This window comes from Xyrauchen texanus, chromosome 19 (assembly GCF_025860055.1).
Source record: "Xyrauchen texanus isolate HMW12.3.18 chromosome 19, RBS_HiC_50CHRs, whole genome shotgun sequence".
Classification (NCBI taxonomy): Eukaryota; Metazoa; Chordata; class Actinopteri; order Cypriniformes; family Catostomidae; genus Xyrauchen; species Xyrauchen texanus.
The window spans coordinates 42,620,861-42,633,360 of NC_068294.1; the positions used below are offsets into that span (position 1 = coordinate 42,620,861).

General features: G+C 42.4%; 1 protein-coding gene across 1 annotated transcript in view; it reads left to right on the plus strand.

Moving 5' to 3' along the window:
- Nucleotides 1-12,500, plus strand: part of trpc7b (transient receptor potential cation channel, subfamily C, member 7b) — a 49,780-nt gene that overhangs the window by 22,720 nt on the left and 14,560 nt on the right. Inside the window, 1 exon segment of the mRNA XM_052149669.1 lies at nt 5,709-5,973. Coding sequence (XP_052005629.1) covers nt 5,709-5,973 — 265 coding nt within the window.

Below are 12,500 nucleotides of genomic sequence, written 5' to 3' on the forward strand. Positions count from 1 at the left end.
AGATTGCCATGGCAACCATAGTTTGTGTGAAAATACCATAGTTACCACCGTTGTTGATGAGTGAATCTCACAAAACTGGTCAATAATATGTCGATGTTATAAAACGGTTCTCCGGTTCTCCAATACGCCTCAGCCAGGTCCTCGGCCATTCCTCCACCCTCTAACGGACGACAGCCGCACCTCCCTGGCGGATCGAATGCAGGCCTCCAGCCTCCAGTGGACGGAAGGGGTCTCCTCCACCCCTGGCAGAGGCCCTGACCACTCCAGGCATTTGGTTAGGAGCCCCTCTTCCCCTCGTGGTTGGCGGCCATTCCTCCGCTCTCAGACGGCCGGGCTCCTCCGTCCCCCATCGGATGGCCACGGCTGCTCCGCTAGGGTGGATGGTAGTGCCGAGGACTCTACTACGGTGCATCCCTCCTCCTTCCCGGGTTTCGGCACCAGTGTAACAGAGTTCAATCGAGAGGAGGCGAGAACCGGCATGATAATATAGATAATAGTTTAATATGAAACTGAACCAAAAAGACAAACACACACAGGTGACAAACAGCTGCCCGTAACTCTCTCTCTCTGTCACACTGCCGTCTCCGGTCGCCTTTATCCCTCTCAGGCTTCATCAGCCTAATTAGGGCCCGACCTCCGCCTTGCCACAGATATTGATTAAAGTGAGTAAATATAACTTAATTATACATTTAAATTAAATTAAACATTTCAGTTAATACAGTAACTCTTGATACTTCAATACATCATAAAACAAGAAGTTATTAAACGTAACAACAAAATCAACAATAAAAATGGTGTCAGAATTTGCAAACAGATTGTAGTCGAAGAATTGATGCATTTCTATGCCCAGCCTTATTTTTTTGAACGGAGCTCTCAGAAATCAAACCGAAACATTGAGGAGCTACAGGACGCCACAGTCACTCCGTGTCTGAACCTGACGGCAAACGTCACACAATAAAACATCTATTTTCTATGTTAATCAGAGATTTTGTCCTAACCAGCCGTGACGAGCGACGGAACATTCTATCGATCGCTTGTTTTCTATTTTCGGCATTGTGCGGGTAACTGTCCACTGTAAACTGGCACTGGTCCAGAAACATTCAATAAAATAAGGCTGGGCATAGAAATGCATCAATTCTTTAACTACAAACTCTTGTATGACATGTTCAGTAAGTTCTGTTCTGTGTGCAGTTGTGTTCTGTTGTTAATATCATTGTTTTTAGATAAACAAAACGAGTTTGCTCTTGAACGCCCCAATGTCGCGAGGGGCTGCGTGAACTGTTGCTCTCATGTCCTATCATGAACGCACACAGGAGATCAACGGTCAGTGAACATTTACACTAAATAATACATTAGATTTCAATTAAAATCTTATTGTATGATTTCATAACAATCATGAGTCTCATGAATAATTAATTAGACTTCTGAATGATACTTTTGTGTTCTTTTGAAGCTTGAAGAGATGGTCACAATAAACTGTCATTGTATGACATCACTGAGCACAACATTATTTCACAGTTTCTCCCTTTGTGTTCAGAAAAAGACAGAAAGTCGTGAAGGGTTTTAACAATACAGGGGTGAGTAAACAATGACTGAACTTTAATTAACTTTAACTAATCATATAAGTACAAATGTAGAAATTACTTAATAATTTCAAGTTCCCACTTTAACTTATTCAATGTAGAAAATGCTTAATCGTTTCTGCTATATTAACTTCACCACAAAATCATGCTTTTTTCAGTGTAATACAGGAAGAATGAGACTCACCATTGAAATTGATTACACACAAATAACTCATAAATAATATGTTTTTTCTCTTTTGAATTTGGGATGAAATGTGACCTGGAATTGTTTTTGTGAGATTTACCCATGGAGGACGAAACCTGCAAAAATAAATAAATACATGTAATAATAAGAAAATAAATAAAGGAATAAATGTCTTGATTAATCAAATATAATTAGTTTTTAATCAAATTTATTCCTGAATTTATTTATTTTTGAATAACTTTTTTTTTTTCCTTTATTATATTCTCTTTTTCTAATAAATATATGTGGGAATAAATAATATAAATAATAAAAAATAAAAACAATGCAAAATAAATGAATAAATAAGAATACAAATAAAGTTAAAAATAAATAATAATACAATAATAAAGGAAAAAAGTCATACAATAATAAATTCAGGAATAAATATAATTAAAAATGAATTATATTTGTTTTATCATGACATTTATTCCTTTATTTAATTTCTTAATATTGCATTTATTTATTAATTTTTATATTAAGTTACCAAAGCTTTATTGTAGGAGCATTAATTACTGAAGTAAACGTGGTATTTGGGTGAAAACTATGTTTCAAATGGTGCATCTCCATTAGGCTGCTGTCTGTGAGTCTGTAGAAAGGGTTTTATATTGTGTTGTTTTTATAAATCTGGTCATTTCGGTAGGTTCAATCATTAGGATGTGACAATTCAGAAACTGTTGGAGTAAGCTTTATTAGCTCAGATGAAATCTGTGGTTTGCATGACCAGTTTGACCTCACGGTTGCTCATTACAACATATGAATTCTACTATAAATCTTCCAGAGCTTTATTTATAGCCATATTTGTGTACTCATTATTAATCGCTGGTCATTAATAACTATGTATGACTATGTGTGGAATGGAATACTTGCATACTGCTAACTGCATACTTCATAGTGTGCTCTGCTGTATACCACACACTGATTTTGGCTAAATCATCCAGGTATTCAGTGCATACAGAAAATACACATACTGTGCCCAGGATACAGTACATACTGCATACGAATGAAATAGTGTGAGTGGAATAGCAGTACGCCATTCTGAAAAACACAATGCGATGTTATCTTCTCTTATCAATGCTGCTATCTGCTGGTGCAAAACTGATATCACAGCTGGTGAAAACATCAAGCTCTACACACACTGGCCACATGCAATGAGAGAGAGTGAGAGAGAGAGCGAGAGAGAGTGCGAGAGAGAGTGAGAGAGAGAGTGAGAGAGAGAGAGAGAGAGTGAGAGAGCGAGAGCGAGAAAGAGTGAGAGAGAGAGGGAGAGTGAGTGAGAGATAGAGAGAGAGAGTGAGAGAGCGAAGAGAGAGAGAGAGAGAGAGAGAGAGAGAGAGAGAGAGAGAGAGAGAGAGAGAGAGACTCTGACGGTGTATGTTCATTGTGTTCAGTGAGAATCTTTGAACAAAGTCGTCATCAGAATTCTCCACCTTTGAGTTTCTCACTCTGATTCTCTTTGAGGTCAAACCTTCAAACTCCAAACACACATTATTTACATTTTCCTTTCAATTTGAATCAAAGACAGAATTCTTATCAAATTATGGGATGCTGGTGGTCCTGTCTTGATGTTATCTCCATAAGTGAATAAAGTTTCTACACTTACATTTGGACGTGGTAATAATATGTTTTGGACATGGTACCATGATATTATCATGATTTTGGCATTACCGTGTTTTTGGTATTGCTGTTTGAGTTACTGTAGTGCCCATATAGGGCAGGGCGGCTGTGGCTCAGTTGGTAGAGCGGATTGGCCACTAATCGCAGGGTTGGTGGTTCGAATCCCGGCCTACATGACTCCATGTGCCGAAGTGTCCTTGGGCAAGACACTGAACCCCAAGTTGCTCCCAATGGCAGGCTAGTGCCTTCCACGGCAGCTCTGCCATCATTGATGTGTGAATGGGTGAATGAGTTACCATTAAGGTTAAGAAGGCGCTATATAAGTGCCTTTACCATATAATACCATGTTTCTGGGACACTGCCATGATGGTTTTACCATGTATTTATTTTTTTTGAATGGTACCATTACGTTACTGTTTCTTGGTGGTAGTACCAATATAACACCACGTTTTTTTAGACATGGAACAATGAAATTACCACGTTTGTTGCAATATTGTACCATGGTATTACCATGTTTTTGGGACACCATTTGTTTTGTCGACACTATATTTTTTGTGGTATGTAGCCCCCCCTTAATACTCACAGGTATCCGGTATGCTCCTGCTCGATCAGGTGCGGCCTGTGGCACGTCGGGGATCCGGACCAGTGTCTTCACCTCCATTGTGGGGCACTAGTCCTTGATGTGCCCATGTTCCCCAAATCTCCAGCAGACAGACCCAGATTTCATGCCCACACCTGCGGCAGCGGATTCACCAACCTGTGGGGAGAGCAGAGAGTGTTAGGGCAACCCGACGTGTTGAACGGTTCATGGGACCGGGGAACTGGTTTTGACACATGATTCCCCATTTCTGGGGAACCAGAACAGGATGGGGGAATTAGAGGGGGATAGACGGGAGAGAGAGGGAGAGAGAGAGAGAAGAGGATGAGGGCTCATCAGCCCCTGAAAACACCAGCATATAGTCCTCAGCGACGCCAGGTGGTGGCACTGGACCCACTCTCCCGTTCCTTTCGGTAGCCGGGCGATGAGCTGCTCTAGTACCACCAGATCAAGCACTCCCTCGTCGTCACGTTCTTTAGCCAGCAGCCCCCTTCAGAAGGTGTCACAGAGCTGTTGGGTTAATGCGAACGGGTGGGCTTTAGCCAACCCATTGCAGGATGGCCTTCTTCAAGTCCTCGTACACCAGGAGGTTGGCCACAGGAAGATGTTGGGCCACGAGTTGGGCTTCCCCGGACAACAGCGGGAGTAAGCGGGCCACTTACTGGGACCTCGGCCAGTTCCATGCATCAGCCTTCTGCTCAAAGAGCTCGACGAAAGCCTCAAGGTCATCTTGAGGTCCCCATCTTGGAAAGCGTGACGTGCGGCACAGCCATAGTTGGGTGCGGGGATCCTGGCTGAAGACCCCTCCTGGTGTACTGAGCTCCGTTGTACCTGCCGGTCCTCCACTTGAGCCTGAAAGATTGCCTGGAACTGCGGCTCCTGTTCCAGATACAGCTCAAGCAGAGACTGATGTTGCACTTGGTGGATGCTGGCGAGGGTCTTGAATACTTCGGGCATCTGCGAGAACTCCATGATGGTGTTTTCTTCCTCCTAATCCCGGATTTCGGCACCACTGTGGCAAGTCTCTTGTTCTCTTCGGGATGGGGGATTAGGGAGCCGGTAAACAATCCAACGTAAGGCTTTATTCACACACTTTTCGGTGACACACATAAACTTATGCTTTTCAGCATTACAAATGCACACACACACACACACACACACACACACACACACACACACACACACAAATGATCACGGCTTAGTGCATCTCTCTCTCTCCACTCCAGTGGTCTGGATTGCCCTTTATTCCATCTCCAGCTCTCACTGCAACACAAAACAACTGTTAGAGATAATTTACCACAGGTGTCAATCCTTACCACTCTTCCACTCCCAGCCTCGCTCTCCACAGAAGTTGCTCGGCCACGGCCACATCACCGCACTATGTTTTTTTTTGTGGAGATATCATACCTTGACATTGATATGTCTTTTGGGTACCATAGTATTATTATGGTTTCCTGAAGGTTGTACCAGGATAATACCTTGTTTTTAGGAAAAATTAACCATGCTATTATCATGGTTTTTGGACACTGCTATTATGTTAATACCATGGTATTGTCTTCAGTACATTGAGTACAATGTAAATATGATGTATGAATATGGTTATCATTTAATGACAATAACCCTTGTATTACCACTACTATCCCATAATACTGCTACAGTGTTTTTTGCAAATGTTCTCTGTCTGTCTCAGCGAGGAACAGGTGGAGACCATCAGATCCACAGATCATCTCAGAGGGTCTCTACGCCATCGCGGTGGTCCTAAGCTTCTCCCGTATCGCTTACGTCCTCCCCGCCAATGAGAGCTTCGGCCCGCTACAGATCTCACTCGGCCGCACGGTGAAGGACATCTTCAAATTCATGGTCATCTTCATTATGGTCTTTGTCGCCTTTATGATCGGCATGTTCAACCTTTACTCATATTACCAGGGGGCCAAATATAACCCAGCATTCACCACGTGAGTGACACATATTTGTTTTTACATTGTGATAGGGATGTTAAATTGACTTCTATTGATCTTACAAGTGACATGTATAATTCTGGGGCTTTCTCCCATTCCAATGTGTAGAGTGACAAGTTATCCATCGGTACGTTGAGTGTAAACACTAACTCTCCTGTTATCTTGTTTTAACGTGACTGCTTGTTCTGAAGCGGTAAGATCTGATTTGTATTCTCCGCACACATTTGTCAAGCTCACGAGAGAATGGCACGGCTGTTATCTCTCCCATATCGCTCGGCAAATTATTTTTGTTTTAAGATCCGGACAGCTTGTTTTAAAGTGGAACTCAGTGGTCCATCCTCATTTAAGAGCAAACGGAAAGAGCCTCATGGGGCTTTTCTCTATTTTAAAAAAACAAAGCGCTCCATAAACTGTTCAAAAATGCTCCCCATTACAGAAGGAAGCCTGGAGATCTTGAAACCAAGTTCCTAAATCAACACACTTAGATGTCTTGAATGTTTAGACAGAAAAACAGACTCAAATGGGAGGCTTGTTGATATACTGTACAGTAAGAGTGCAGAGCTATAACAGCGAATTTTATGATAAACACGAAACAGCATTCACAGCCGTAATGTGACGAGTAGTTCTGAGTGAAATGAGATATTCGATGTGGAAAAAATCAACCTGGTATTTTTATATTGCTTGTTGTACTTATCGTACGTAACACTAGAGGCGCTAGTGACTTTTATTGACTTTCACACAAATCACGAGTAAAAAGGCAGATTATCAGTTCATAAACACTTACTTTTCACCCTGTTCCTCACACAATACTGTCTTATATGACACATAAACACTTTAACTATAGCCACGGTTGGGGAGTAATGGATTACGTATTTAAAATTCAAATATAGGTAACCGTATTCCGCTACAGTTACAATTTAAATCATTGGTAATTAGAATACAGGTACATTCTAAAAGAATTGAAAAAAAAATTATTGTCATTTGTATCATTTAATATTTAAACTATCCAGTTGGAAAACATTTATACATATAAATAATCTAAAGTGCATTTGAACAGCGGTGAAACACTTTCTAATGATGTGTTACATTCATACGAGATGACAGAGAAGTACGTTTGGAGCACAAGAAATAGAAATAACCTTGTGTAAATTGTTAGCTTTATGCTAAGCTAAAAGGCTATTTCTAGCCATTTTACATGCACATGTTGCCAGACACGATCAGTATTTATTATCAAGAAAATTCACGTTGGATCATAATTTATTTTTTCCTAGTAAGACCTTTGATATTAGGGCAAAAATCTTATTCTTGATAATAATTTTTGTATTGTTTTCCTGTAAAGATATCTAAAAATCCTTAAAACCAAATCAATATGATTGATCTTGTTTTAGACACAACACTGCATGAGATATTTTGGGTTTTTCAGAGAATGTATTTTTAACATGTACATTTTCAGTTCGTTTAGGTTTGAGGTTTAGGGTAGGGGGCTCGGTTTTGTTGTTTTAACCCTTCGAGCTCTGAAACTGTTTTTAACGATTTCCTGTTTCAGTTGCATACCCAAAATGAGAGGCTTAAAACTCGACCAAAAAAAACAACAAAAAAATAATAGTTTGACGTTATATATCTCAGTGTGTAAATAAGGTGGCTCTGAAAAAAACTGCTTATGTTTTGTTCCCAATCATGTCAACTGTGTCTGAGAACAATTGCGTTGATACGATAAAGCAATCATAAGTTATAACTTTACAATAATAATGTATCAAAGTGTCCAAAGCCAAATAACAAATAAAAGATAATAACAGTACATAAGAACTAATTCCACATGCAAACACAACAATGACTAAAGGTTTGTATAGCATGCAGACATGATTTTAGCAATGAGATTTCACAGAATGAGTTTCATTCTGTGTCATTTGTGTCATCATTGAGTGTGTGTGTTCTAAATGGAGAGTCAGGGCGGGCGGGAGGGACGCGTGCGAGGAGGTGTTGATTTTAATCCTGCAGAGATAGAGATTGCTTTTAGGACACAATGAGCTGCAATCCAGACTTAATCAAGAAAGCGTCCCAGACAGCTGACGGCATGGTTTAATCAGAAGCGGCGAAGGTTAAATGTGTTTAAGCTGTAATTTGATGTGAATCCGGAGGGTTAGCCACACACCTGTCAGGCTGAACGTAACATGCCAGCTTGTGACACTTGATGCAGGACAGAAAACTTGATTTATGTGTTATTTGGAACATTTCACATGTGATGGCAATGGTATGGAAATGCAATTTTCAAGTGTAATATGTGATTAAACAAATAACATTTAATAACATTTGATTAAAGGGACAGTTCACCCATAAATTAGAATTCTCTCATCATTTACTCACCCTCATGCCATCCCAGATGTGTATGACTTTCTAGCTTCTGCAGAACACAAATGAAGATTTTTTTAAGAATATTTCAGCTCTGTAGGTCCATACATTGCAAGTCAACAGGGTCCAAAACTTTGAAGCCCTAAAAGTGCTTTTAAAGGCAGCATAAAAGTACTCCAGTGGTTTAATCCATGTCTTAAGAAGTGACATGACAGGTGTGGGTCAGAAAAAGATCAATATTTAATTCATCTTTTACTATAAATCTCCACATTCACTTTCACATTTTCTTCTTTTGTTTTTTGGCGTATCGCATTCTTCGTGCATATCGCCACCTACTGGGCAGGGAGGAGAATTTATAGTAAAAAAAAAGGACCTTAATGTTGATCTGTTTCTCACGCACACCTGTCATATTGTGGTATATATATTGAGTCATATGGATTACTTTTATGCTGCCTTTATGTGCTTTTTGAAGCTTCAAAGTTCTGGCCACCATTCACTTGCATTGTATGGACCTACAGAGCTGAAAGATGAAGATTTAAAAAATCTTCGTTTGTGTTCTGCAGAAGAAGAAAGTCACTCATCTGGGATGACATGAGGGTGAGTAAATGATGAGAGAATTTTCATTTTTGGGTGAACTGTCCCTTTAACATATTTACATGTGGAGTTCGTGTGTTTGCGCTGTAATTTGTCCATTATATTTCCTCTTATGTCAGTCAACACGAAACAACAATCGCAACCCAATTCACTTCCACAAAATGAGACATTAAATGAGAACAAAATGTTAGGCGGGACCAGTGATCTATATAATTACTAAGATAAATGTTTACTTATGTTGAATTGTAATTACACTCTTATCCAAAATGTAAACACTATAACTGCCCTCTAGTGGCAGAGGTACAAATAAAATGTAGTTTTATAAAATGGATGTTCTATCAAATGTAATTATATGCAATAATATGAGCACAAGTGTATTGAAGTTGATTACATGTGGTTTTATTGCTGTCACTAGAGGGCAGTGTGGTGTCTATGGTAGCCCTGAACAACATCCTGTATGTCCCAGTGGGTTTGATAAAAGTTCACATGGACACTGTGGAAGTCATTAGTTATGAGACAATCAAACACCTCTGCACCTCAAACAAACTTAAGTGTCCTCAGACAGGGTAGATGAAGATAAATGTGGAGGTGTAAGAGTCTATAAATATAACACTACAAAATAGCACAGGAAGGGGAAAAAATGGCTGTGGTGAAACTGTGTTTGCTAATGCTAGTCTGCACTTGTCCCTTTCTCATGGCTACTGCTGGACTGGCTGTTTACTAGGTTAGGTGGTTGTTTGGTTGTTTTTAAAATATACAAAATAAATAAACATGTTTAATGGCAGAATTCCCGATGAGTAACTACACTACCCATGATCCCGAAGAGAAAGATCCACCAATCAGAGAATCAGCAATAGAGCTCTGTAGCTCCGCCCACTCCCATGATGCACTGTGCTTGAGTCACTCTCCCTACACTCTCAAACTACTTATTTATACAGTGTCTGAATATGTTGCTTAAAATTATATTATATTGTTTCTATACTAATGATCAACTACTTGAAATAAATAGTTTGAGATTTTTCCACCGTTCTTACATCCATTTCGTAATATGCAATGCATCATGGGATTGTGTTCATTCCCTCATGAAAGACGTTAAGTGCACAGGCTCTTTTATACAAATCTTTATGTAATCTCTATGGAAAAATGAGGCGGTACTGAAAAATAAGTGGGTGGGCAGACTGGGCACTGTTACGCTCTCTTTGGTTTCTACGTTAATCTATGGGATCTTTTCATCCATTATATTCAACATAAATTGCAGTATTAGCGAGCAAAATCACTGACTTGTTCCAAGCTGGAAGTGCATCTGTTTTGGCCTTCCGTCCACACTGAGATGGCGATGTTGTACGTGAAGGTTTATGAAAACGCACTCCAAAGTGGATACATTTGAAAACGCCGTTTTAGCGTTGTAGCAGGGACTGTGAAAACGGACGCTTTGGAAAACGATGACTCATTTTTAGTCATGTGACCTATCCAACCAAAACAATCAAGATGGCGGCCTGTGTTATAGCGGGCGGCGCTGTTGTGCCTGATACTCACTTTGATAGCATGGTTAAAAAATAAATGTCACTTTGTACAACCTTCACATTGCGTTCCTTGAAAGGCTGAAGGGAAGTTTACTCGAATTAGTGTCCGGCGACGGAACACGAGGACAATCGTGTTTCAGACCGTAAATGCAGCAGGGATTTTCCGCGATGCGCAGTGACACGCTTTAAGTGTTTTCATGCGTTTTAGTGTGGACGTGCAACTTTTAGAAAAATAAATCATAGCGCGAGACGCCTAGTGGGCCTCTCTCCTTCGGCCTCACACACTCTCACTGACACCCCACACCTCCAGGGGCAGCCACCCTCACCTCAGCACTCTTCCTCACCGCCACCCCTCACTCCCTTCGGCCTCACACACTCTCACTGACACCCCACACCTCCAGGGACAGCCACCCTCACCTCAGCACTCTTCCTCACTGCTGCCCCTCACTCCCTTCGGCCTCACACACTCTCACTGACACCCCACACCTCCAGGGACAGCCACCCTCACCTCAGCACTCTTCCTCACCGCCGCCCTCACTCCCTTCGGCCTCACACACTCTCACTGACACCCCACACCTCCAGGGACAGCCACCCTCACCTCAGTACTCTTCCTCACCGCCGCCCCTCACTCCCTTCGGCCTCACACACTCTCACTGACACCCCACACCTCCAGGGACAGCCACCCTCACCTCAGCACTCTTCCTCACTGCCGCCCCTCACTCCCTTCGGCCTCACACACTATCACTGACACCCCACACCTCCAGGGACAGCCACCCTCACCTCAGCACTCTTCCTCACCGCCACCCCTCACTCCCTTTGGCCTCACACACTATCACTGACACCCCACACCTCCAGGGACAGCCACCCTCACCTCAGCACTCTTCCTCACCGCCACCCCTCACTCCCTTCGGCCTCACACACTCTCACTGACACCCCACACCTCCAGGGACAGCCACCCTCACCTCAGCACTCTTCCTCACCGCCGCCCCTCACTCCCTTCGGCCTCACACACTCTCACTGACACCCCACACCTCCAGGGACAGCCACCCTCACCTCAGTACTCTTCCTCACCGCCGCCCCTCACTCCCTTTGGCCTCACACACTATCACTGACACCCCACACCTCCAGGGACAGCCACCCTCACCTCAGTACTCTTCCTCACCGCCACCCCTCACTCCCTTCGGCCTCACATACTCTCACTGACACCCCACACCTCCAGGGACAGCCACCCTCACCTCAGTACTCTTCCTCACCGCCACCCCTCACTCCCTTTGGCCTCACACACTCTCACTGACACCCCACACCTCCAGGGACAGCCACCCTCACCTCAGCACTCTTCCTCACCGCCACCCCTCACTCCCTTCGGCCTCACACACTCTCACTTACACCCCCACCTCCGAGGACCTCCTTACCCGGCGCACCATGCGAACCTTGTGCACCCATTCTTAAGCAGACCTCACCCGGCTTCACTCGGAGTCTCCGCCCCTCCGAGAACCAAACAGCTGGTCCACCAGGGAAAAGTGTATGTATGTCTCAGGAGCTGCCTGCGGCGAGGCCACTGGTCCACCAGCCCAGCTTTGGGGTGGTGTACCAACGGTTGAAGCCGCAAGTAAATTTCTTCAGAAAGCTTGAAAACGTTAGTGTGGATGGAGAGCGTTTTGAAATGAAAACGGCATTTTCAAATGCATCCGGATTAATGTAGACGTAGCCTTAGTCGATATTTAACGCTTATATGAAGGAAATGCTTTCAACATGTTTGTGAGACCTCAGGAATGAATGTAAACATAACTTAAGACTTTCTTGCCTCTGTCTTAAAATTAGCAGGAATGACAGCTTATAGATCACAAAGAAACGTTTAACTAAATACTACATAAATGACCAGCAATGGTGTTAATGACCATTAACCATATAGCTAGCTAACTAGCCTCATTACTTGTTTACATGACAGCATGACTATGTAGCTGCTAGCCTGCTAATACTTCCTAACTAGCTGATTGCATGTGTGTGGTTCAGTTAGCAAGTTGTGTGTATAATTTTGCCGAACTGCTAACGCTTTTA